This window comes from Pleuronectes platessa, chromosome 10 (genome assembly GCF_947347685.1).
Source record: "Pleuronectes platessa chromosome 10, fPlePla1.1, whole genome shotgun sequence".
Lineage (NCBI taxonomy): Eukaryota > Metazoa > Chordata > Actinopteri > Pleuronectiformes > Pleuronectidae > Pleuronectes > Pleuronectes platessa.
The window spans coordinates 3127552-3155176 of record NC_070635.1 but is presented as its reverse complement, the minus strand read 5'-3'; the positions used below and the strand labels follow the sequence as shown (position 1 = coordinate 3155176).

Genomic DNA, 27625 nt, shown 5'->3' with positions numbered 1-27625 from the left:
CACGAGCACCCCCCCCCAACACCACCTCCTTTTCCTTTATTAACTCAAGCTCGTGGAGAAAACACACGTCTAATAAATGATCCTCCGAAGGCGAACTCTCCGACGGCACATTGGGCTAATTCCTCATATCAGACACAGATAAGACACACACACACAAAGACACAGACACACACACACACAGACACACAGACACACACACACACAGGCTTCCTCTTCAGGGGGGGTTCCTGTACATTCTAATTCTAATTGATTCTTATCGGTTTCTGTTTCTTTTTTGTCTTCTTCTTTCATACACGGCGACTTCAGAGTGAATGGAGTCTTAATGAGGTTTGCTGTCACCTCCCTTCATCCCCCTCTAATACACACTGTACATCTTGAGCCATTATCACCGTCCTCTGTGTGTGTCTGTCTGTGTGTGTGTTCGGTGTGTGTGTGTGTGTGTGTGTGTGAGGCCTCCGACTCCGAAGTGAGACCACAGATTCTGGCACAGAGAGCGCACGCCATGACCGAGCCTGGGTCCCTCACATGGCCGGCTGCCAGCTGCCTTCAAGTACAGTAGAGGTGCGTATGAATGATGATTATGAATGAGATATGAGACGTGGAAACAGACAGATTCCAACGTCGGGCTGTTCTTAGTTTAAGTGTTTAATGAGCTGTTTAGTTTCAGTCACGGAGAGAAAGAGTTTCATCTCAACGCCGACTTGTTAGAAGACAAAGCAGGACGTACTTTCTAGTTTCCCAGGATGCATCAGGTGACAGGAAGTTCCTCTTTCAGGGGATTTTAAAAGGTAATTTATTTTTTTCGGACGTGAAACATTTTACTACCTTGTGAATGTTTTGCGTCAGACCGGGAGTATTAAATTGTAGATTAAAAAATTAAATTATGATAAAATTGCATTAAAAAATAAATTCAATCATCAGTCAACCTGAGATTATGTAGCAAATATGTTTTATGATTATACAAGTCAAGTTTAGAAGTATGGAAAGTCGCTGTATTCATCACTGAGGTCCAGGACAAGCCTGGTTCCATTGACCTGCAACTTCTGATCTAATTTCCTTATCTGAAGAAACTGGGTCTCAATCAGCTGCTGAACTAAAGCTTCCTTATCAAAGGCACATGAAGGGAATCAGACTCATAATTGACATAAAGACGATAAGTTGAAATGACAATTATTGTGGTTTTTCATTTCTTTCGGTTTACAGTGGGAGCTTTACTCCAGCCCATCTGCCCCCCCCCCCCCCTCACCTGGGTTCTGTTGAAAGCCACGCGGGCGAAGACGGCCTGAGAGATGCCGGCTCGCTTCAGCTCGTCCCTCACCCACTGGTAGATCTCCATGGACACCTCGGTGTTGGAGCCCAACTGGGGCTCCAGGGGCTTGTTGTGGGAGTTGCGGTTGACTGGTGGGTGGTTGAGGTACTGCTGGGACAGGGACTGCTGGGCCAGCAGCCGGTTCACTGCATACTGCTGGTTGAGGATCTGTGCCATCACCAGCTGCTGGTTGACCAGCTGGGGGCTGATGGGCGTGGACACCAGGCCCGGGTGGTGCATGCCGGGGATCTGGGGCTGCCGGCCTCCTGCCTGACCACCGTGTGATGGGGGAGCGTGAGGCAGCGGCGGCACCGGCGAGGAGGGGGTCTGTTCCGCCGTGCTGCCGGGGATGGGCTGCTGCTGCTGGGAGAAGCCCAGGTGATTGTGGTTGTGGTTGGAGCTGGGGGGGGACAGGTCAGCCAGGCCGTCCATCTCAGCTGGAAAGACAGACGATAAAATATTCATGTCAACTTTCAACATCACAAAGAAAACACAGTGGAAAGAGAGGAAAACAGCTGAATGACATGTGCTGGTCAATCTGAAAAATGTGACACTTTAATCTCAGAATCATGACCATAACTCAAATGGAAATTGTGTCTAATCAGACGAATGAATGCAACAGATCTCCTCTGTATCAGATCAGATGTGAGTGAGTGTTAGCGGGTCAGCAAACATTCCAGTGGATCCGCCAACGACCAGTTAAAAAAAAGATGTCAACGCAGATAAAGAGGCCTCATTGTGTTTGACCTGTGTCTCCCACAACCCATGCCTTGGAAATTAAGTTCAGAACGTCTGGCCTCATCACGAGCAAAGAAAAAGAAATCTTGGCAAAACAGTGGAGAGAGTGTGTGTGTGTGTGTGTATAAGAACAGGATTAATGTGTATGTGTGTGTGTGTGTGAGAGAGTGTGTATCCACAGAGGAGCAATGCTGATAAATCAGATTCTCTCTTTACATCCTTAATTCTAAAATAAGGAACACGAGCCCGACAACATGACACTTTTAGGGGAGGGTGGTCTAAATATAAATGTAGGGAGCAGCGAGCGGAGACGGGAGGAGAACATCAGAGGATGTGGTGTGAAACCCGAACGGAACGGACTTAAATAAAAAAAAAACACTGTGCCGTCATTTAATGGCGTTTAAGAGATTTTAGCGGCATCTCTGGCTTTGGGAATCTTTAATACCATAATGGCTGCCGGGGAATATTTTAACACCGGTCTAAATTATGTGCTCAGAGAAAACGAAAACAATGATTTTAACATTCAAAGTGCTACCCACAGCGAAGGGAGAGGAGCGTGAAAGGAGCAGCTGAATGTTTTGAGGTTTTCTTGAAGGAATCCACATATGCCGGGACTTCTTATGTTTGCGTGCACCGAGTCGAGGGAGCGCGTGAGGGGGGCAGCGAGTGAGGATTCACAGGGAGGGCAACATTAACACCTCAGAAGTGTTCTGTGGCCTCCACGTTCCACAGAGCAGCAGCGGATGAGATTGTGAAAAAGTGTAAATGGCTGCTACGAGGGTTGGGGGGGGGGGGGGGGTGGGGGGTGGGTGTGGGGGGGGGATCTCTTCAATAAACTGCATTTTTTAGCAGATGAAAGATTAAGTGCATGGATGTTTTCCAAAAATACCCACAATAATCGTGTGTTTTTGAGCTGCCTGTTTCTAAACTGTCAGCAAAGCACAAAACGCCCGGCCAAGACGGGTCTATTGAGCGTTTGTCGAAAAACAAATGATGCAGGAGGGGGGGGGGGGGGGGGGGGGGGGGGGGGGGGGGGGTGTGGGTGGATGGGGTGGGGTGCGTTGGGGTGGGGGGGTGGGAAAGAAACAAAACAAAAAAAAATCTTGGTAATAATCACATCTCTTCCCATAATCCCTGGCATTCCCTGGCTCTGATGGTATGGCGCGCCTATTCACTCATATGTGAATGTGTGCATTTATTGTGTGTGTCAGTGTGTGTGTGTGTGTGTGTGTGCATATCCCTTGCTCGCACAGACTGCTGGGGGGCATGCTCACGACACACAAACACACAGGCACACGGAGGCATTTCTGCAAATTGAAAAGAGAAGGGGTGACAGAGGAGCATGGCAGGCCCTGGGAGAAAAGGGGCTGCCACAGAAGCGGGAGTCCTCATGTGGAATCCTGCCACAAAAGAGCCCCGGATTAAACACACAATGGGAATGGGATGTGGGCTGAGGGGAGGGAGGCAGTGTGCGCTTGTATGTGACAGTGAGTGAGAGAGAGGGAGTGAGTGAGGGAGAGAGAGAGAGAGAGAGAGGGAGACACACACAAAGTGACCTAACTCCCTCTCCCGTGTTGGCGTCCCTGCCACGTCAAAAAGAAACAACAACACGCTGGCGGCCGGCTGCAGCCCCTACAGCTGGCACAGCACCGGGGGGGGCGGGGGGGGCCTGCAAGCACCTGGGGGGGGGGGGGGGGGGGGGGGGGGTCTGCCAGGACCAGGTACTCGCTCCCCTCGACTTCAGGCTCAAACACGCAAAGTGGCGAAGTAAATGCAAGAGTCACAAGTGACGCTGCGGCCAAACCACCAAGGGACGACCTCGGCAACCCCCCCCCCCCCCCCCACACACACACACACACACACACACCCCCGCCCGGCCTTCATACTTGGCATTTCTGCAGCACTTGCTCCTCCTGCCATTCGCGGCCACGAGCAGACAGCAGCTCGTCATGAATATTGAGGTTCGAGGAGTTGCCGCGGGTGTGTGTTGTGTTGTGTTGTGTTGGGCACCTGATGCTCGTGTGCCAAGGTTTTTTTTTTTTGGTGTGTGTCTGAGGTTTGGCTCACATGACACGAGGAGCGCCTGGAGTTTGTGTGTAAGCACATCTTGAACTGTTATCACTGCCTCCGTGTGCAGAGTGTTTCCTTCTTATCGGTCGCTGACGTCCTCGGATGGAACGATACAACAACACATTACAATCACCAGTGTAGCAGGTCAGGCTTTTGTTTCCTAGTCAAGGGGGGGGGCGGGGGGGGGGGGGGGGGACAGATTCAGGGTTACTCCAGTTGAGAAAGGATTGTCAGCCTTGTTTTGTCCACTTGGTCTTTTGCTAATTTCACACGGTGCCATTCAGGGCCCAGTATGTTTAAACATTAAATTATCCTATATAAGAGCCCATTGGGAAAGAAAAACCTGTTCTGAAGTCAGTTGTAGAAAGTCAATTCCCCGTTTTTCCACGAGTGAATTATCAAGATTATAATAGTATTTGCGTAAATAGCCGAATGAAGAATGCACGTATACCGAAAAACACTTTCTTAGGATCTTGCAAATCTGCCTTTATATAAAGTCGTTGTTTTTAAAGGGGGAATGGGAGATGGCACTCAGATTGGTTTATTGAATGTCAAACCCAAACACACAAGTAATCAACTAAGCTAGGCTAACAACTTTAAACACGTCCCAATGCTGAACTAGCCGAGGTAGATTCAGACAGTGTTTAAAAGGAACCTTTCATGTGAAGGGTGTGACCAGCACGGATGATTCAAAAGCTTCACTCTAAGTTAAATTATAGATTGAGAAAATGTTTAATTCTAGACTACAAGCAAACAGTTATTTTTTATTTAAACGTGGCTTTAAAGCAGCGTCTGAGATTTAGGATTAAAAATAAGATTATAGTTGAGATCTGGATATTTAATACAGAGCACAGAGGGATCGAGGAAGAAATGTTGCTTCTCACAAAGGGTGAGAAAATAACATCCAGGCTTGAGTGGTTCTGTTTAAGGTTTGCAGAAAGCCTCCAGGAAATTCATCTATGCCATTGCACTGTCCTCCAAAGTGAAAAAAACAAGAGTGTTTCAGTGTGTAGGTGTGTGTTTGTGTGTGTTTGTGTGGCCGTGTTGTGACATACCTAATGCATTGGCACGCGGGCTCTCACGGAGGACACACGTACCCAGGTAGCCCTCAAGCTGGGAGGGTTGGCGCATGCCTGCACAGTTGGATGGCAGGTCACGCACATGCACACACACACAAACACACACACAAACAAACACACAAACACACAGCAGAGAGAGTAGACGTGTGAGGAAAAGAAACACCAGGTTAAGGTTTTTTCTACTTCTATTAGCTCTCATCCACTCCAGCAGTAACACGACAGGGCAAGTCCCACTTGTGAGGAACATAAAAAAACAGATTTAAATAAAAAAATAAAAAAGCTATTGTGACAGAAAAAGTGTGGGAGTATGCAGGAGAATACACGAGTACAGCAGGTCTGAAGTAAATCGTGTTCCCAGCGTTAACAGAGGAAGAAAAAAAACAAAAACATCAGATAAGATGTGATCACAACGCGCTATTTGCATGGACGCCGTGAGAACATTCTGGATATCACATCTCGTGTGTCATCGCTGCAAGCGGCAACACACTGGAAAAGTACAAAACTAAACAAAGATTGTTTAACAGATTGTTTCGAGCTAATATCTGAAGATTAAAGTGTGTTAGGAGCTCTGTAACATGGGGGTGATCTGCTTAATCAGAAAAACATTATAAATATGGGACTCCTATCTGCAGCAGGGGTGATACTGGCGTCATATAACCTCATTTCCTGGCAGGTCAAAGGGGAATTTTTTTTCAGATACCATAAAGAATGCTTTGTTATGAGGCTTGATAAGGAAACATAATTGAATTTCGGACTAGGCGTTGGCCGGTTGAAGCCATCGCTGCTTTTTTTTTGTTCACGGAAAACACAAGAGTTACAAAAAAAAACAGGCCTCAGCTTGATTCCAGCGTCGGTGCTGGTTAGAACAATAAGGGATAAATTAAAGATAACACCGTGTTCAACTGAGCCATCCTGAATTATTAGATAACAAGATAAAAATGTATTTCTGCCTCGTGCAGCAGCAGGAAGACAAAGAGGCGGCTGGTTAGAGCACATATTGTAATGGTGACTGGTGTGTGTGTGTGTGTGTGTGTGTGTGTGTGTGTGTGTGTGTGTGTGCAAAGAGACAAAAGTGTGAGCGCCATACTTTGCGCCCCTCCGTTTTGCTTACCCATCATATCTTTTGTCTTCTTGAAATGTTTATACCAGCGCCCAAATTCCTGACACTTCGCCGCCGACACATTTGCATAGTAAGTGCTGTTCACAATGGAGGAAATCATACTCTGAAAGAGAGAGATTGATTGAGAGAGAGGGAGAGAGAATGAGAGAGGGACTTTGGATTTCTCATTGTGGAAAAAATACAGACATAATATTAAAGCTTGTGAAACATGCAGTAACACTGTAGCTTGTCAAAACAAATAAAAGATCGGGGGACGTGGCAGCACCCGGCAGTGGAGAGAGAGGAAACACACAGAAAACTGAAAAAGCGTCAGACATGCAGAAATTTCCCATATCGTCCTCTAAAGGTAAAACAAATTAAATCAAACAAGGCTTTATCTGGTCTTTTTTTATCAAATGCCGTTGAGTTTGTTTGAAGGTTGTTGTTTTTTTGTGTGTGTGTTTCAGAGCGCGAGGTCAACTGAGTTCCTACGTGTGTGTGTGTGTGTGTGTGTGTGTGTGTGTGTGTGTGTTTGTGTGTGAGACATGGAGAGCAGACGGCAGCAGAGATATTTACCTTCACAAAAAGAAAAGAGGAAGATAACAGCTTATTGAATATCAGCATCTGGGGAGTCGGGTGATGTAAACAGATAAACCTCCCTTTTATATTTATTCAGCTCTGTATTTATACAATCTGTTAAAGACAACGACTTCAAGCAGATTGAGGGCCGCTCTGTGCATGTCGCTCTACGCCCATCCCTCCCTCTACACCCGACTCTTTGCCCTCTCTACCTTCACTTCAACCATCCTCCTTTCGCCTGAGAAAAAACACAGCTTTTGTGTTTTCTCCCCCCCCCCCGCCTCCTTCCAGTTTCATTAAAATGAATGTTTTAACACCTTGGCGGCCTCCGGGCGAATAGTGCGGTTGGTGCAGGAGAAATTGTTTTTGATTGTTATAAATATTCAAAAGAACCATACCATCTGTTTTCAAATTACAGGTATGCCATCTTTATCATTTTTGTGTAATATATGCACTCGGAAAGGATGGCAGGGGGGAAACCTTCTGGCAGAGCAGCTTGGTGGTGGGAGCACAATGAACAGGTTGAACTGGATGATACTGGTTCTCGGGCTCCAGCGTCTCATACAACAAAACGCAGGGCGGCAGGAAGTCTCGTCTCACTGACCTTTGAACTTCTGACCCCCCCCCCCCGCCCCTCTGTGAAAACTGTATGCATCATACGTGATGGCAACACTCGCTGACCCACAACACAACACAATCTTGTGTAGTTCGTAAAAGAGGAGCCGGGAGGAGGAAGATGGACAATTCTCACTTCAGTTAAAAGCTAAAAGCACCATTTTCACCAGCTTCATGCGACGGCTCATCTGAAACTGACTTCTGGGGCCAACAACACCAAACATAGAAGCCAGAGCTCCCAAAGACAATGACTGTGCAAGGTGACAACTCTAAGTGCCCAAGTATTAAAATGCAAATAAGAGAAAAAAACAAAAATACAACGAGGAAGTATTCCCTTATCTGTTAATACTTATACGTGTAAACCATCAAATCCTCCCCTGACTCTGGTGGTACCCGCTCGCACCAGGTGGAGTCAGCTCGGCTGCTTCTTGTCACACCCACTCAGCTGCTTCCTAATTTGTTGTGAAGTCAAATATAGGAAAGCGAGGCGCGAGAGGAGTCACGTTGGGGACCGGGTGTGAATTTGTGCTGTCGTGATGAAGAGGTTTGCACGTGAACCTGCACTGTAAAGCAGAGCAGGCTTTTATAGGTGCATTAAAAAGGCCTCAGTTCAATGAAGAGCCTGATGGAGTTCACGTCGGGGGTTAAGATGAAGGAACTGCTCCTCTAATGGGGTCAGGCTGCTACGCTCGAGGCTGCGGCTGCTTCTTTTGGACTCGTGCAAACATTAGGAAACAGCAAGTGCAACAGTTTTAAAAGGAGAACTCAAGATGCACTAAAGCCACATGGACACGAGGTTCAGCTTTTGATTTACTGCCTGTGGAACCAAAACGTGAATATTTGGGGATGGTGATTGGTAAAAGCACTAAACCACAAATTCCTGTTGAACCAGGTTGTGAGAGCCAACACCCAAGTGGAAGATCCATGAGGAACCCACGAATCTGAAGTGAGGAGAGTTCTCCTTTAAGTGGAGGGGGTAATGAACTCCTCTCCTCCTGCCTGCCATGTTTTATTTACAGTATATCTGGGCTAAAGCAGCTCCAGGCAACAAACAAGAGGCCTGCAGAAGATGGTGTGCCTCTCTCTCTCTCTCCCTCTCTCCTTCCCCATCTCTTTCTCTATCTCCCTCGCTCCCTCTTTCTCCGCCATCTTTGACACAGATGTTCTAATAAACGCTCCTCATTAATCAGCCCTCTCCCTCAATACATCACTCTACCTCTCACAGGGGGCCCCGGCGTGTATGTGTGAACGAAACAATGCACACACACACACACACACACACACACACACACACACACAGACACACACACACACACACACTCCTGTTCTCTCTCCCCTGTGCTCCGCCACACACACATTCATCCGCACTAAGTGAAATCAAGCAAATAACCAGAGTCTCTGCTGCCACTGCGGTGCCAGCAGGAGGACTGTGCTAGGGCTTGTCAACAGGTAGCATGGCTCTGTGTTTTCATGTGTGTGTGTGTGTGTGTGTGGGGGGTGTGTGTGTGTGTGAGAGTGGACCCTTTAAGTGATAGCCATCTGCAGCACAGAGAGCTTATCAGCAAGACCAGGAAGTGGCACTGGGCTACTATCGGTCCCCAACATCTACTCTACACCCCATCATGGGAGACAGGAAGAGAGAGAGAAAGGAGAGTGGGTGAGTGTACGTGTGTGTGTGTGTGTGTGTGTGTGTGTCAGAGAGTAGTGGTGCAGCAGGCAGGTACTGTGTGGGCACCCAGCTGCCAGCGTTAGAAAGTGGTGCATACACCGGCAAATGCAAACACACACCGAGCACAACCCCTGCAGATAACACACACTTGGTGCAGTTAAACGAATGCACACTTGTCAATAAACACAAAAACACACACACACACGCACGTACACAAACACACACACACGAAGACACACATTCCGACTTAGCCTGATGTCTTGAATCAGCTGGGGAAAACGTGCATCCCATTTGCAACACTGTGCCTCGTCTCTCGCCAACATCTAACACAGCTCAATTATGGCGCATATCCACCTCAAGTGGGGTGACCCCCCCCTCTCTCTCTCTCCCTTCAATGTAACACACACACACACACACGTGCACACAGACACACACACTGGCAGCCAGGTTGTGCCTATGGCAGCTGAGGTGGTGAAGGCCTGCAAAGATGGCATTTTGATGACTATTCGCTGCTACGCAACGCAGCAGCTGGTGCATCAGGGGCCGCCCAGTGAGAGTGAACGCGGGGGGGGCAAGACGAGGTGGTGGTGGCACTGGGAGAGGAGTGGGGTGAGGTGGAGGGAATCTCGTTTGTTGCCATAGTTTCTGAGAAGATGGGCAAGGGGGTTTGCCGAGCTCGGTAGAGAGCAAGAAGGAAAAGACTGAGCCTGTTCGGCAGCCGGAGGCAGATCCAGAATCAGATCTAGAATCAGATCCAGAATCAGATCCAGAATCAGATCCAGAATCAGATCAAGAATCAGATCAAGAATCAGGGGAAGTTTGATTCTATTTTAATTTTTCTCTCTGAGCTGGAAACTGAGAATCTTTAAGTGAGCTTCACGTTTGCCCGGGTCAGAATCAGCTCCTCCGGCCAAAAGGGCATCGATAAATATAATTTCCCACCTCGTGTCATTCGTAGGACAAACACACACAAGGCACGACTCGCCACGACAAAAGAATGAAACTAAATGTTTGACAAGGCGCGGGACAAAAGCGGCGTTTCACAAAATACCCCCCCCACCCCCTCCGCCGCCCGCCCCTCTCTGCTCGGCTGCCCCTCCTCTCCCTCTCTCTCTCTCTGTTCGGAGCCCTGTTCGGAGGTGGGCTAATTCTCTTTCACTCACTCACTGTAATTCTCTCATCTGTTAACCTCTCGTTTGGGCTTCGGGATTACGCTGCAGAATATCAAGGAAACACTAATCCTAAAAAGGTGCCAATCCTCTGTTCCCCCCCCTGCAACACCCCCCCTTTCCTCCCCCCTTTCCCCACCTCCCTCCCTCCCACTCATTTCACTTCTTTGGTCCCTCGGAGGAAACTCAGAAAACAACAGAAGTAGACCTCACAGGGCCGGGGGGGTCAAACCCCTCGAATGTGACGACCAGCCTCAGGAAGCGTTCGGGTTCGGGAGGAGCACGCCGCCGCGCCCCGGGTGCAGCCGGGCCACACGACACCCCGCAGAGTAACAGATGTCAAACAGCATCATGGCGGCCATGTTTGAACAAGGCACACACACAGATACAAGTGGATCATCAGGCTGTGAGGTAGCAACAGAGCAAAGCTGCCAGTTTCAAATCGGAGAAACTGGATTATTGCTTTGACGTTTGCTGATGTAAAAAACAGATCATACGATTATAAATAAAAGGGGCAAAATATCCCAAAGATGAAATTCATGCATGGCGGTAAATTTAGATTTGAGTCGTGGACCAAACTGTCAGAAACAGACTCGGTTCAGGATATTTCCAGGACCGGGTTTCGTCCTCGCTGGAGAGCGGAAACAATCTTCGGTTTAATTTGAGACTTGTGTGTATGTGAAAATAGCAAATGTGTGTCTGAGGAGGGGTGTGCGTGTCTGTGTGTGATCCTCAGAGCTCGCGTGTGCTCTCTTCTGAGCCGTCTTCACATATGGACCGTAAACAGGGTGATTACCAGACCGGGCTGGGCTCCGCCTGAACGCCACCCAGGGACTCTTTACATCATCAGCGCACTGCTCATGCCCGGCTAAACACACAAACACAAACACACACACACAGAGACAGACACACACAGCAGCCGCTCACACGTACACACACACACACGCTGCAAACGAGGGTCTCCAGGTGACCATACGGTGGCCTGGGAGGAGAGCTGGCTTCAGACCGACGGCTCCTACGCACGGGCTCGGATCTGAACACACACACTCACACCGGCTACACTCTCAGATATACAGTTTGTCCTGTAAGTTGATATACGTTTCACAAACACAGTCAAAGCAAACACACACAGAAGCACACACAGTCACACACACACTCAGACATACACACATTATTGGCCCCTGTGAGAGATATACTGCCGTTTCATTCCATTCACTCCAGAGCTGCCTCTGATGATATACTGACTACACCGCCTGTTAATACAATATCTGAGCTAGTGCTTTCTATCCAACCTTCCCAGCCGACACACACACACACACACACACAGAAAAATAACAGAATATAACACCTAACATGTGAACGCACATATCTGCCGTGGTCTGATGCAATGAAATGTTGAGAATGAACCAAATCGGGAAAAAAAGGAACAAAAACAATCCAGATCATTCTGGGTCCCGGCCAATGTTTATCTAACAATAACCATACGTTCAACAACACCTCTGCTTTTTGGCTGCCGTTGCCCACTAATCTTTGTGCGTGTGCGTGTGCGTGTGTGTGTGTGTGTGTGTGTGTGAGGGGCAGTACAAAAAACCCCAAACAGAAATCATGCAGCAAACAATAGACAATAGCCATTGATTTGGATTTTCTATGTGGATTCTCTCCCCCCCCCTTGAATCAAACTCAGGGCATTTGATAAAGTACAGGATAGAAGACAGAGGTGATGGCGACAGGGTTTGTTCTGTAGTGTGTTAATGTAGCAAGGCAGTGGGGTTGGGCTTTTGTCTTTTTGTTTTTAATAAGCAGACTGGGCTTCAGCACCTGTGATAAGGGACATTCTTTAGCCAGAGAGCTCTGATTCATGTCTTTGAGTAACTCCTTGAGGGCGTTTCTTACTGTAGAGTGGCTCCATTGCTCAGGTGGCAGGTCCTCCAGCTTAGGACAACTGTGGAGAGAGAGAGAGAGAGAGGAGACATAGGGGTGTGCGGGGAAGGAGGAGATATAGGGGGAGGCAAGAGGGAGGAGGAGAGAGAGAGGGATGCAGAGAGAAGGGGAGAGAATGAGAGACAATTCAGATGAGGAGACGGAGACAGAGAAGGAAAGCCAGCAGCCCAGATGCTCTCTCAAATCAAATGATAAAATAAACAAATCATTTAACCTGACTGTGTGTTTGGATGTTCCTCAGAAAGTGAGAAACACGATTATAACATCTTTAATTCTGCAAATAAATCTGACCTGCAATATAATTTCCTCTTCTCACTCAATGTGGTCAAACAGATACAAATAATTTAAAATGATGAACAGAAAAAAAAAGGAAGACATGTCTTTTATCAATGTACAAAAACATCAAGTGCTGAATTTTGAATTTTGCAAATTAATTATTCAGCTAATTAGTTCTTCCTGTAAATCAGTTTAGTCCATTAAACGTCACAAAAATAGAAACAAATCACAAGTTATCAAAAAACCCAAATTGAAAAATGCTAAATTACAACAACAATCACAATCCCAGAGATGACAATAAAAATGCTGCAAATCTCCTCCCATAAGGAACCAGTGAACGTTTTATGTTTTCAACGTTTATTTCCGCAATTAATCAACGTTATAAATCGAGTGAAATCAAAAATGATTAATTTTTCCGTCGATCGAACCGTCGACCAATGAAGCGCTCCGCTTCCGAATCCTCCTCGACACAAAGGGTGTAACACAATTGGGGTTGTTGGCGCGGCCCTGTTTTATTGATGAATTATGGGTAAATCCCTGGATCAGATAGGTGGAGAGCGGCGGACAGAGAGAGAGAGAGAGAGAGAGAGAGGAAAACCAGAAAGAGAACGAGAGTCTGAACACACACAGGGCCCTTGCTCGCCCTCCCTGCTGCAAGCGCTTCTCCAAGACAGACAGATTTCATTTGGTGCATCAAGCAGATGCATCTGGAGATTGCTCTCTCTCTCTCTCTCTCTCTCTGTGCCTGCCTCGCTCTCTCCCCCCTCTCTTTCATATTCTCTCCCTCTCTCTCTCTCTCTCTCTCTCTCTCTCTCGTTCTCTCTCTCCTGATTGTTCTGATTAGTTAATTACTTTATACAACACATCTGCTGGATTGATGCATGAATTATACATTAGCTGCATGTGGCGACTATTATTTCGTGTTACCTCTACCTTCCTGGCTCGTTGTGCTCGGCAAAACAATTTAAGGTGTTACTGGCTAGAGTTCTGCAGCGGTCGGGGGTTTGGGGGGGGGGGGGAATTGGAGGGATGGTGGGGTGGTGGGGGGGGAAGCAAATACAAAACAATAACAATACTGACAACAATATGCAGCAAAAAATCCAAATAGATTTATGTATCAAATGGATACATTGGTTTTGCTGTGAGGTAGTGCTACTGGAGTTCAGCTCCGTTCAGCTTAGAAATGAAAAATATATTTTACGCGGTATTGGGCGACCGAGTCGAGCGCCCGGTTTGCACTCCACGTGTGAGAGAGAGAGAGAGAGAGAGAGAGACCTATGTATCGCTGCATTACTTTCCGGTAAAAACCCGTGTCCGTAAATCTGTCAGTTGGCGGCGTCGGGGAAACGTTACGAGCGAGGAGGTAGCGCCGGGATAGAAGAAGAGGGAAAGCGTGGAACGTTCCCGAAGCTAACATCTGCTCGTGAGGGAAAACACACGGCCTCTCACACACACACACAACCACACACACAGACACACACAAACAATGGATTTTCCAGAACACCTTAGACTGCTCCAGCAGCCAGAGCCTCCGGGGAGAAGGAAGTGAACAAGAGGAGGGAAGGAGGCAGAGAGAGAGAGAGAGAGAGAGAGAGAGAGAGAGAGAGAGAGAGAGAGAGAGAGAGAGAGAGAGAGAGAGAGGGGTAGTGGAGAAAGACAGCTATCTGTGCATTCAGGGTTAGCAATGCCGGAAATAAACACAACCTTCTGTACGCTGGGAGGTGGACGCGTGCACGTCAATGTGTGTGTGTGTGTGTGCACGCTCAAGAGTGTGTGCGCTTGACTGGTGAAGGCGGGTGGTGGTGTAGTTGGTGGTGGGGGGGAGAAAGAGGGAGAGAGCAGGAGGAGAGAGGGAGAGGTAGAGCGAGGTAGGAAGAGAGCAGGAACAGCTCTCCAGAGGGTTGCAGAACACTGGGTTAGCGTGCAGCTGGCACAAGCCTCCACTCAGCTGTGTGTGTCTGTGTGTGTGTGTGTGTGTGTGTGTGTGTGTTTTGAGTCTACGAGCACATACAAGCCGGTTTCTGTCTATATCTATAAACGCTTGTGCGCTCTCACTGTGTGTATAAATACAACGGAGCCTCACACCTACAGAGCAGCATTTAGCCGACAATATGGAGAGTGATGGCAGCCGACAGCGAGCGCTACCCGGTCGGTGAGGGACGGTTCCAGCTTGTTAGGTCTTCTGCTTTATTATCACGACATGCTGTATTCGGTATTCAGAAGAAATATAGTTCACTTAAAATAGCCCGGTGCAGCCCCAGGTTTATTTATCGTACTATTTCAGGTGAACAACCTGGTATTCATCTGTGGTCGAGTCAGATTTAGCCCGCGCACTTTTTCCAGGTTTGCAGCCACGTTCACTTTGCTACTGTGCAAAGAGCCGGGCTCGAAAATAACACTCTTACTTTATTATCATATTTCTTTTAAGTTAGTATTAGGAAACATCACTTAGCAGTTAAATTTGGAGCAGCAACAATCGCAAATCCTCTTCATCACGTAACCACAGCGTGAACTCAAACGTTAGCAAGGACAAGAGGAAGATTCATGGTGAATGCATTTCCATCGATTTAACAAATCAACGAGTCCCAACGCCCGGAGAAGACGTTTTCTCTATTTAAGTTTTTTTTTTTCTTTTATGCATTTCCTTGGAGATATGAGCGTTTTGAGTCTGTGTGAATGAGTAATAAAGCTATTCTCAGTATCAAACATGCAGAGGGCAATGGTAGATTGGCGCCTGCCTCTGCTGGAAGTAGATATTAATAAATGCAACTGTGTCTCTATGGGTATAAATGAAAAAACACACACACACATGTTTTTACTTGTGCACAAACACACAGGGGACAAGTTACAGGAGGGTTAGGGTTGTGACTGAGCAAAGCACTTTATGTTGGGTTTTATTCTAAATTATTTCACTCACAGAATCTAAGCAACGTTCTGAGGGTTATTTATACGTTTTTTATAATTATTTAGTGGCTTCTAGAGGAAGTTTTAAAAGTAATTAAGAGGATTGAGGTCCTTTAAGAAGTCGCAGTGGTCAGTGAGCAGGTTCTAGAGGTTACCTAAGAGTCTCTAAGGTTTCTTTTGGAGGTTCTACTGGTCACTGAGAAGGTTCTACGTAGAGTTTTAGAAGGTTTAGCGGTGAACAAGAAGGTTGTTATGGTTCTTTTGGTTCTTTATGGGGACCTTCAAGTCAGAAGGTGTCTAGATAGCCTGTAAGGGAACGTAGGGTCCCTCCAAGTGGTCAAACATGACGGGGGGGATTTTGCAGTGATGCAATCGACAATGTCCCCCATTAACTCCTGATTTAAACTATACAGAGTTCTGTGTGTGTCTCTTACCTGTGGAGCTGGATCTTAAGCGTGACCACGTGGTAGACGTCCTGCAGCATGTCGGCCACTGTGGCATCCGGTGCGTCTGTCACGTATGACAGGGGGACAGGGTTCCACTTCCCCACCTGGATCATGCCTGAGAGATGGATCGTGCAGAAAAACACAAACACGGGTCAACGATCGTGACTCACATGGAGACAGAGGAAAAGTTATGAAGCTTTTTCGATCACGAGGCTAAAGGTCGTCTCCCCGGCACTTTCCCGGTGACACGGGAACTCTGTACAAACTTTATTTGTTACTGAAATCACAACAACCTCGTCAGAACTTCTGCTGAGACTTCCTTAAAAAAACAGCAGCCCACACAGCAGGAAGTGAGGATGGATACTGCTCATGGGAGCAGTGAAATAAGATGTCTGTGATTGTGTGTGTGTGTGTGTGTGTGTGTGTGTGTGTGTGTGTGTGTTGAAGTGTGATGGACAGGCTATAATAAAAGAGCATGCTAAGAGGCACCTTGAAACCGCCACCCTCGGCCTGCGTGTTCTCGAGTGCAATTAGCAGACGCTTTCCTCCGCCGGCCCCTCCCACCTACTGAGTCACCGAGTGCATGTGTGTATAAATATATACTGTACGAGTGTGTGTCTGTGTGTCTGTGTGTCTGACTCGCTGAGAATGTGAATGCGCATGTAAGCATTTTTTGTGGGTAAGCCTGTGCGTTTAGACTGTGTGGGAATGAGTGTGTGTGTGTGTGTGTGTGTGTGTGTCTCCTGTCTGGGATCAGTGTCAGGATGTGTTACTGTGGCTTCAGATCTGCAGGCACTGGGCTCTCATGGTCACAGGCTGTGTGAGTTTGAGTGTGTGCACTGGTAGCAGGTCGTCAGAGACCGCCATACAGAGGACGTCAGAGAGACACGAGGGACGAGAGAAGACAGACGAAGAAGAGACGGTGGTGGTTTACCTTTGGCCTGAGCCGCCGAGCTGTGGGAGTAGCCCAGTGACAGCAGGGCCATCTCAATGAGCTGGTTGAAGAGCATGTCCTTACGCACCAGGACGAACTCGGCGTGCTCCTCCTTGCTGTCGAAGTCCATGGGGTTCTCGTAGTGCTCGACCACACAGAACACGGGCAGCATGTTGCCTGAGGACACACAGGGACACACACATGTGTTAACTTTGACCTTCAGTAGTCGGTTGTGTTTCACAAAAGGAGGCGACTGATGATGAGTGGCGATGATTATGTTACGTCGAGGTTGAAGGTCGGGGGGGATTATCAGTAAGTGAGTGGATTGTTGAAGAGGGGAAGTCTCACCTCTTGGTCTTTATGATAAACTCAAGGTGAGGAATCAAACTGCTTAGAGGCACGTTAACACGCTTTCCACCAAGATTACACAAAAACAAGTGATGTGAACGATGCAGGTCAGGGAAGAACCCATAAACATCTGGATCAGGGGTCAGATCCCGGAATTGTTTATTCACTTTCTTACCATCAATTAATGATAAATACTGGTTTTCTAAGACCCTTTAAATAAACTCTTAAAGGATTCCTTCAGTCTTAGTGTTTCTTCTTCACGGTTTTAAGATGATAACTCCCTGTGATGACGAGCATGAGTTGTGTGTTTAATAAGAAAGTTTACATATAAATGGCGCATGAAGCAGCCACAGAAAAATATAATCCCTCGACCCTTGTGTCTCCTTTAATGCACAGTTTCTTCACTGTGGAGGTGAAGGGATCACATCAGACTTCCTCTCTGCCTGCCAACCCCGAAATTAGCTTCCCATGATGCAGCGGTTCGAGTCCCGAGCCACCTCTGCTCCCGGAGGTTAAACTACCCCCCGTGTCAACAGCGTCTCGGCTGCGAGGTGGAACGAGCGACTCCTGTCCAAAGACTAGACGAGTGTTCAAGGGACACGATGTACAAATATCAAAGTAACATCCCTAAAGTGTTAGAGTTCCCCGACACGGGGGCAGCTCGGACTTCTGAAGCCTCAACCGCAGTTATCAAACTTTTGTCAAAGTGTTAATGAGTGTCAGCGTCTACCGCTTATACTCTACTTATCAAATCCTACAGTGTTTACGAGGTGGCCCCGCTGCCCCTCGTTCTCACCTGGCCTCCACCCGGAAACATTTCTCTCCCTTCATTGTCCGGCGCCGATTAAAAAACTGAATCACGCTCTAATATTTTCCAATCCCTGGCATTCCAGAAGATGTACACAGCTCTGGCAAAACAATCAATAAGCCGACAGATGCCAGGGAATGTGCTGAAAGTGCCGCTTTTCTCCTCCCCTGATTTTAATAGATAAAGATCTAACAATAAAGACTGCTGTGTAGGTTCATTTGGGGGGGATCAATACTGGCTTTGTTTCCAGGGAGCCCGGAGAGGGCTGCTGTAAATATTGTTTCGGGCTCGGGACACAATGCCCAGTGTGGGCCCAGTGCGGAGCCTCCGCGGCGGACCGCCCGCCTCCATCGGCTGCTTCGCCCTTTACCCAGGAAGAAACTTATTTGAGGAGTAGGGTGGAGGAGAGGGGGGGGGAGCAATGAGGAGGCTTGGAGGAGCAAAACTTTGCAGGAGGCCAAGAGAAGCAGCGATGATGGAGGGGAGGAATTAGGCTCTCTCAGTCGGAGTGCGACACGTAGATTAAAGGAGCAAATAAGAGAAACGGCTCATCGGAGGACACTCAGCCGCATTCCAAGAGTTCCCGAGTCCCTCACGCCCCCAAAGAAAACCGACAAACCGGCCAAAAACACAAACAGCCGAGCCGCGGCAGCCAAGTGCAATAACAGCCCCGGACCTGCAGCTTCTCAAACTCATTTCCAACCCACTAAACCACAAAAACAACAAAAAAACACACACAACCGTAAAAACCGTGTGTTTTTCACCAGACGACACCAGTTATATTAAAAAGCTATGTCATAATCTCAAAGTAAAGCCCCCCCCCCACCATTCTTAAACAGCAATGGCTCTTAAAGGACTCAAAACTTTCCCTTAATAAACAAATGGCAGCGCGGGAGGTGCAGCGGCTGGAGAGAGGAGCAGTGACACAGCGCTATGCAGCACGACACCAGGATAATTCTCACAGTGTTCCTCTAATAGCTATTGTCTGGGCAAATAAGTGGGAGTGTGTGTGCAGCATGAATGTGTGTGTCTGTGTGTGTGTGTGTGCTGATATGACTACCACTGTTGAAAGGTTTAAGAGTTTTGGAGCACATGCAGGGGGCTGTGGTGAGTGGGAGATGGTGTGTGTGTCTGTGTGTGTGTGTGTGTGTGTGTGGGAAGGGGAATACTTAAACAGCTCTCCTCTTCATGTTGTGTGTTATTCTCTTACACAAATACACACAACACTCGGTTTGTATTCCCTGGCTCTGCTACTACCAGTTAATTTCCTCATTGATCATTTTTATAAAATGTTTGATTAATTAATGGATCGTTTAGTGTGTGAATGTCAGAAATCAGAGCTGCTACTTGTGAACACTTTCATCAGCAGTTAATCTATATATTATTCTCTCCATTAATTGTTTTGTTTGGAAAATGTCACGGGCAAAAAAAAAAAGAAAAGTGACAAACAAACGTGAAATATTCAAATAGTTTTTGTCCCTTTAACGGTTAAAAGAGAGAAATATTCAACAGAGAAAAACAAGCAGCACATTTTGTGTTTCTGCTTTTTTGGGATGGTGATTGATTTCCAACAACTAATTAGTTTGTTAAGTGATTAGTTGATCAGACAAACAGTTAATCGACAAGTTGTTTCAGCTCAGGAACAGTAAGAAGTGCTTCTCGCAATTTCCCAGACCTCAACGTCCAAAACCAAAATAATTACAATTAATTGAAACTGAAAACGTGTGTTTCCTTTTGCTGTTGTCGATTAACTTACTTCCGATCGAGTACACAAACGTGCAGCCCCCCCCCCCCCAACCCCTGGGACACACCCTCTCCCTCTTACCCCTCTTGTGGCAGGTCTTCAGCAGGTGGCCGGTGGGTTTGTAGGGGACCCCGGCGAGCTTGGCCCCGGTGCTGCCCAGCCTGGCTCGGCCCAGGGGGCTGCCGTTCTGCTCCAGCCGGAGCAGCTTGGCCGGCGGGGCCTTGGCCTCGGCCATGCTGTTGACCAGCTCGGAGTTCTCCTTGCCCAAACACGCCTCGCTGAGATGGTCCATCATTCTCAGCACCTCTGCTCACTATCACCTGGGGACAGAGAGACATTCGAGTGTTAGCGGAGACGAAATGTGTGGGACATGAAACCAAGCGCAAGAACCAGCAGCTACACAATCCTTTCCTGTTGATATCACTGAGGACGTGAATGGATACAGAGCAAAATAAAAAAAAGTGCTTTTAGTAACAGAGACCTCTGAGAACCGACCCGTCACGGCAGAATCTGTCAATTCGACTCAGTAAAGACAACTCGAGGCCGCGGTGACGTTCTCGTGCCGCTGTAATGTTCCCATTTTCCAACTGCATGTATTATGTATGGGTGTCCCGCTGGAGATTCCCATGCGAGGGGGGGGGGGGGGGCAAACAAGCCCTGGTTTTTAGTGCAAACACATTAATTTGCTGGGAGATTCCACTTGAATGGATACAGTGCAGTTTAAGGAACAAGGTTCTGCTGCTGCGGTGCACGCAGAGACAGAGAGAGAGAGAGAGGAGACGGGCGGGCGGGCGAGTGGGGGGGGAACTAACGTAATTCACTTTCTGAGTCACTTCTTGTGGCTTCACATTCCGGGCGCTGCAGCTCGAGGAGGCAAAAGGCCGCAAAGTCATCTCACTGCGACCCGACACACGCATCAGCACGTTTGTCCGCTTGGCCACACGTACACACGCCTGCTACAGGTGTGCAACTTTTAACTTGAGATCCTGCAAAGTGAAAAGTTTAAACAAGTTTTCGAGCAGCAACTTTGAAAACAGAGTTGCTGACTCATTATCTGACAAAGTGAAAGTGAGGAGAGGAGTGGATGGGAGGGAAAGATGGAGGCTTCACCCACAGGTGCACACACACACACACACACTGACACACAAACTGACACACACACTGACGAGAGCTGCCTGCAACTTTCAGGGTCAGACTCCCTTCTCTTGTATAAGAGATACGTGTGTTGTGTGTAACGCTGCGAACACAACAGTGATTGTGTGGCTGCAGGTTGACGCACGCCGCCGATGGACTGCTGTTATCAAAAGAACGAAAAGGGCGAAATCATCCACCCCCACACAAAAAAGATCATGAACTCCCCCATTCACAACATGCAATGAGGCAACTAATGCCCCACAAATAAGAGGAGGAGGAGGAGGAGGGGAGGAGGGGGGGGTGGGGGAATCCAGACCCGGATACAGCCTGGATCCAGGTCAGGATTTGTTTTGTTTTCATAATAAGTCCTAAAGAATCAACTGGACCCAGAGGAGGAAGTTTGAAGGTAGAAGTTGAAACCAACCTGAGCAGCAGCACTTCAGCACTGGAGAGCATACAACACCCTGCACGGGACGAGTCTGCTCCAAGTTTGGAAAAAGGGAAAAAGTCCTCTGGTGTGATCTGTCTCTCTGTCTCTCTGTGTCTCTGTCTCTCTGTGTCTCTGTCTGTCCCTACGCGTGCATGGCTGCAGGACGGAAGAGCTGCTCTTCAATGAATGAGTGTGTTCCTCCTCCTGCTCCTCTGCGCGGAGAACAACAACAACAGCGACCCGGCGGATCCGCGGAGGAGACGAGGTCGAGCCGGACCGGGAGAGAAGAGCATCGGCGTGTGTGTGTGTCCGTGCGCGTGTGAGTGTGTTAATGTATCGGGGGCTAATCCCGTCCGACTGCCGGGGAAAAGGCGACTACCGGCGGCGACACGCAGCCGCGTCCGGCGCTTCCAAGTGCGGGCGACGACTTCTGCGCTAGTTGGCTCCCCGGCATCCGAGGCGCTTCCGCGGCGGCGGAACGGGAGCAGCGGCCGCCGCCGCCGCTGGTGCTGCTGCTCCTCCTGCTGCTGCCGCGGAGAACCGGAGCCGCTCGGACACACACATGAACCAACAACCGCCGGAGAACCACATAAAAAAACACACACACCACCGAAAAAAAAGAGAAATCAGGCTCAACGTCGGCTTGATTTCACCCGGAGATAAGCGGAGATAAGCGGGGGGAGAAACACTGAGGAGACGGAGGAGAACCGGCTCCGTGTCGCGCCGATGTGGACTCGAGATGCGGGAACTCGGAGCAGGTTAGCGGGGATTGAAACAACCACACAGCCACACGGGGTGGGGGGGTGGAGGAGGGGGGGTGAGGAAAAAAGAAAAAGTCTCGTTTACTTTCCCGGTGTCGAGCATAAATAGAGGCGGCACAGGAGAGCTGCTGCCCGCGGTAGTGAGAGGAGGAGGTGTCCTGCTGCCTGGTGGATCCGGACCGAGCTCCCCTCTCTCTCCCTCCCTCTGCCTCGATCTGTCTCCCCCCTCTCTCTCTCTCTCTCTCTCTCTCTCTCTCTCCCTCTCTCTCTCTGTGTCCCCATTAAATTATTAGTTGTATTGACTCATCACTCCCCCCTTCTCTCTCTCTCTCTCTCTCTCTCTCTCTCTCCTCTGCTGCTCCCCCTCTCCCCTCAGTTCAGATGGCGTGGTGCAAGGAGAAGGGGTAAGAAAATAAATAAAATAATAATAGGGGGGGAAACAGAAGGAAGGATGGTATGTGTGTGTGTGTGTGTGAGTATATGTGTGTGTGTGTGGGATAGAGACCATTTCAGTGTATTATAAGAAAAAGTAGAGGATGAGTCAAAAGATGATTTCTGCACATCTCAGGCCCCAAAGTCCAGGAGTCAAGTGGATAAAGCACACACACACACACACACACACACACACACACACACACACACACACTCTATAGTTTTGAGGACACTTGCATTCCTTAGCCCTAACCATAACATAAACCTATAATTCTAACCCTAACACCAAGTCTCAACCATCAAACATGGCTTTACATTTGTGAGGACCAGTCAAAACGTCCTCATAATGATGGTATTGAACCAAGACATGCAAACAAACACACACACACACACAGACACACACAATGGAGAGGGTGAACGCTGGTGCGATTTCCGGCTGTGCGCGCAGGAATTTTTAATCAGCTTGATTAGTGTGAGGCGGTCCTGCATTTATTACAGGGCGACACACACACACACATACACACACACACACACACACACAAACATACCTTAATTCCTGATGTGCATTATTTTTATTTTACTTAATATTACACATTGAACACACATAAATGTAAAGTGAACCCTTTGACCTTCAGTCTCAGATACACAACAGCTTCAATAAAGTAAATAGAGCCTCACAAAACATGCACGGAAAAAAGACAAAATTAAAGAAAGTAGGTCCACATGTGAAGTCTCTTTATTCTGAATGCTAATAAAAACTATTATTACTATTAAACTACAAAATTATTATGATTCTAATAGAAAATGTCTTGTCAATGTTTTTATACTAGAGCTAAAATACCAATATTACATTTTTACATTTTACTTTCTTAATAGACTGCACCATGGAAGCACTATTCACTCGGACTTTACAATAATCAATAAATGATTTGCTTTAAAAAGTGGTAAAGTCTATATTGATGATATTTAGCTATTGCATATAAATACACATTTGTATTCACCAAACAAATTAAAAAAAAAATCAGATTTCAAAAATTTATATTTTCTTTATTTTCATATAATTTATGTCAATTTAAGAACACTAAATGATGTTTATATATGTTATTAAATCTCATAATAAGCTTAATGCAGATCTCAATAAGTAGTGAAACCTCTTCAAGCTTCGAGCAGAGAGGTCAGTGGTCGATGGGAAGTCGTCTCACTGCGTCTCTGAGGGACTACTTCCTGCTCTGTGTGTTTACCTCCACGGCAGGTCACAGCCTATTATGTCAAACTGTATTATATAAAAATATTAGACAAGCTAATCTCTGTTGATATTTGCAACAAAAGCAAACTGTCAGAGAAGAGGAGGAGGAGGAGAAAGGAGGAACGTGGAGACGCTGGAAAGTGACACAATCGCTGCAGACAAAAGCTCCACAAGTCGATGTGCCAGCTATTGTTGTTGTGTCTTTATAAAAACCCCTGACAAGCTTTGTTGCTCCACAACAACAAATATTAGACAAGGTCATCGCTGTTGATATTGTCAATAAAGGCCTGATATGGGGCTTCACTTTAAAACGACCTCATAACTAGTTTACTTTGTGAAACCACACGGTTACATGGGTCCTAACAAGAGCAGGAGCAGCAGTGTGTGGGCCAAAAGGTCAAGGTCAAGGTCAAGGGCGTGAAACAGGAAATAAACTGAAATCAAGGATGTAAATTGCATTAAAGAGCAAGAATGTTTGGCAGCGGAGGTCAAATAAAAAGCCAGATGGGTCCAATATCTACATGAAACAGAGAATAAGCTTCTGTCCAGGTTGTGCAAGAACAAAAACAGGAAACCCACACACAACAGGAAGTTGTGCGCACACCTACAGTGTCGCGAGGAGAACGTCAGAGGCTCACGAGGCGACGCTGGAGGTCAGGCGTGTGTGAGAAATGCTACGTAGCTCTGCATGTTTAAAAAAAAAAAAAGTAAATCTACCCGGGGCTCATGAATTCCATCTGTGTGAGACCGTAAATACAGTAATAGCACAGTGTCGCACACAAAGCTGCTGTTTCATAAACAAACGCACAAAAAAAAAAAAAACACAGACATGAGCTGCTCGGCTTAGAGAACAGAAAAAAACCACAGACAGGTGAGAACAGACGTCGGAGCGGAGGAAGAAACGTTTCTTCTTAACGGAAAGGCGTTTTGATTTAGAGTAAATCTGGAAAAGCGACCGTGGAAGAAGTGATGGTGTGTTGTTTTAACACCGCACCGCACAAGACGGTTACAGTTACACAACTCATTCATGCATCACTTGTGAAACCGAGTCATTGTCATTGTTCCTCCCCCCCACCCCCAATGTGAGGTCGAAAGTTTACCAAACTAAACAGCAGCAGCAGGACGGTGGTGAAGCTCTTACTGGAAACAAGTACAGTGGGAAACTCACCTTTCACACCTGCGCCTGCTGCACCGACACCGAGGTGGCATCAGGTGTGAGCTTCCAGAGGGCGGCAGCTATTTTAAAAAAGGGTCTCACGTCTGTGACTGTGTGAGAGTGTGAGTGTGTGTGTGTTTGTGTTTAAACAGGAAATGGAGGAGTTGTTGAACACACAAGCAGAGGTCGCTCTGCACGGATTCGCTGATCGACTCTTACCTGAGCCGCTCTGTGTGTGTTTCAGTGAGCAGGAGACACAGCTGTTTGAATGAAGAACTCAAGACGGTGGAATAATCACCGGGATTTTCAACCGAATATCAGAAATTTCAGGTCACTGAGGAGAATCAGAGGAAAAAATTCATGAGTGAATTTGGTCGAAGTTGCTGTTTATCGAGAGTTTCATGTGAAAATTGTCCCATCGCTGAGTTTTTGGGTCATTTTCACAAAAACAAATAATAAAAAACAAGCAGAATTTTGCCCTTTTTTTTAAAAAATACAGGAGAATCATCGTTTTGTTTTTGCAGCGACGTGCCTCCTGCTCGTGATCACCAGTGTCACTGTGATGTGCAGCAACATGAATCACACAGGGACGCTGCTGCAGCCCCCCCCCCCCCCCCCCCCCATCATTCTGCATCACCTCAACCTGCACACGCCATCGCTGCACAACATCCTGGATGTTGACACCTTTTCCACGTCGCGGTGTTTTACACGATGTTCACTGTAGCTTCTCTCTCTCTCTTTGTTTTTGTTTTTACCCTCTCTCTCTCTCTCTCTTTCTCTCTGTCTCTCTCTCTCTCTCTCTCTCTCTCCTTGGCCGTGGTTTAGCAGCGTTTCGGAAAAAAAAAAACAAAACAGGGAGCGACGGTGAAAGCGAGCCATTGTCGGCAAATGCTCTTTTCTATCTGGCATGACGCAAGCAGCCGCAGTCATTTCCACTGTGATTGTCGGGCACCATCAGAGAGCATCGATAACCCCTGCCAGGCCTTGGCACGGCCAACAGGTGCCGGCACTGCCAGCGAAGGGTTGGCACTGACGTGGCTGTGAAAACCCTCTGACATCCAGAAGGGCACAGATTTGCACTGAATGCACCACTGAATCAACACTGCTGATTATCAATTAACATATACCGTTTTGTATCACAAAGAAAAAGAGAGGGGGGGAAAAAATGAAAAACACAGAAAAGCCTGTTTAAAAAATACTAGCCGTGTGCCGGTCTAATCACGTGCTGAATGCAGATTTAGCCGTGTTCAAGGTGGGTCTTTACAAGCCTGTGTGGCTTTGTGTCGGGCGGATACAGTTTGTCGTGTGTGTGCCGCGCGTGTGCACACAAGTGTAATTGTTCGGGCGGTATTTTGTGCTCGTTGGCCACGTTTGTAAGGAAAACACAAAAAAATGACACGAGAACCACGACAGGCCGACGCTGCATCCCGACAAAAGACACCTGGTGTTTAAATGTCCTGAGCCGCAGCATCACGCCGCAGATCCATTTCACATCACTGTCGGTTCCCACCACACATCTGGGCAGCATCACATCTGGGCTGTTTGAAACCACATGTTGACGTCTCTGAGGGGGATGAGGCACGAGTTCTTTAAATCAAGACGCTAATAATCTCCACACAAAAGGGAGAAAAGACTTGAAAATGAAAGAGAGGATGTGTCATCGCTGGCGCCGGCTCTCACTGCACGTAGGTGTTGTGTGATGTCTTCATGCTCGCCACTTGTGATGCGTCTAATGGGCATTAATACGATTATTTGGATTACTAATACAAATTAGTCTGCGCGTCAAGTCTGAGCGCACAACAACACAACAACACAGGCGCTGTCACCGGTTCAACTTTGAGCGCTTTCTGCAAGTGTCGCCCCGCATAAAACACACAACACACACACACACACACACACACATAATAGTGTTATTAGTGGCTGCAGAGGATTAAACAATCTGTCAACACACGCCTGCGTCAGTGTGGGTGCAGAATGGGATGAGAAAGAGGGAAACACAACTGGTTTACATCTGATGTCGTGAATAACAAGCGAGCAGTTAAATGAGAAGTATTAAAAATGACAAAAAGATGAAATCAATCTCACGTCTGAGCACAACAGTGAGTGAATGGAGACGATGGTGTTTCCTGCGTTAACGATGTCGGGTTGTGAGTTGTTTTCAGATCGTGAATGAAGCGACGACAAAGGGAGGATTCTGACACTCGGGGAATTAGGAGATGATTTAGAGCCGTGTGCGTTTCGAGGGTCATTATGTGGCTGAGTGAGTTTCAAAGTGTTACAGGCCGCCCCCCCCCCCCCCCCCCACCAAGACGTGTGTTATTACAATAAAATGTTAAAAAAAAAACAATATGGAAATCTGGACACCTGCGATCCTCCTCTCGTCTGCTCAGGTTTCACTTTCCTCGTCCTCTTCTCTGAATTTAACTTCTGTTTTTGTCGGCGTCGCCTTTTTTTTTTTTCCTTTTTTTATTCTCATCTGTTGCACAAACACACAACTCGGCTTCGTGTGTGCGTGGAGTTCAGGGGTGAGACGCTCGATTAATGTTCCCTCCTCAAACATCTGAGCTCCGGGAGAAATTGCCTAATCAGTTGTTACAAGGTAACCACAGATAGACTAAATATTCCATAATGAACACAATCCACCAAATCCAATCAGCTCCGTGTTTTTCCATCAGCCTCCTAATACGGCGAGTGTGGCTTTCAATTACCGGTGAAATAAGGTGATTTCTACATTTTCT

At 47.4% G+C, this 27625-nt stretch overlaps 1 protein-coding gene across 1 annotated transcript in view; it reads right to left on the bottom strand.

Moving 5' to 3' along the window:
* The window catches only part of LOC128449761 (DNA-binding protein SATB1), a 53989-nt gene that overhangs the window by 23078 nt on the left and 3286 nt on the right, over positions 1–27625 (bottom strand). The window contains exons 2-8 of the mRNA XM_053433058.1: positions 19810–20048; positions 16829–17005; positions 15883–16009; positions 12146–12269; positions 6308–6419; positions 5173–5250; positions 1247–1746 (exon numbers count right to left, since the gene is read on the bottom strand). Coding sequence (XP_053289033.1) covers positions 1247–1746; positions 5173–5250; positions 6308–6419; positions 12146–12269; positions 15883–16009; positions 16829–17005; positions 19810–20023 — 1332 coding nt within the window. The 5' untranslated portion in view covers positions 20024–20048. The remainder of the gene's footprint in view (positions 1–1246; positions 1747–5172; positions 5251–6307; positions 6420–12145; positions 12270–15882; positions 16010–16828; positions 17006–19809; positions 20049–27625) is intronic.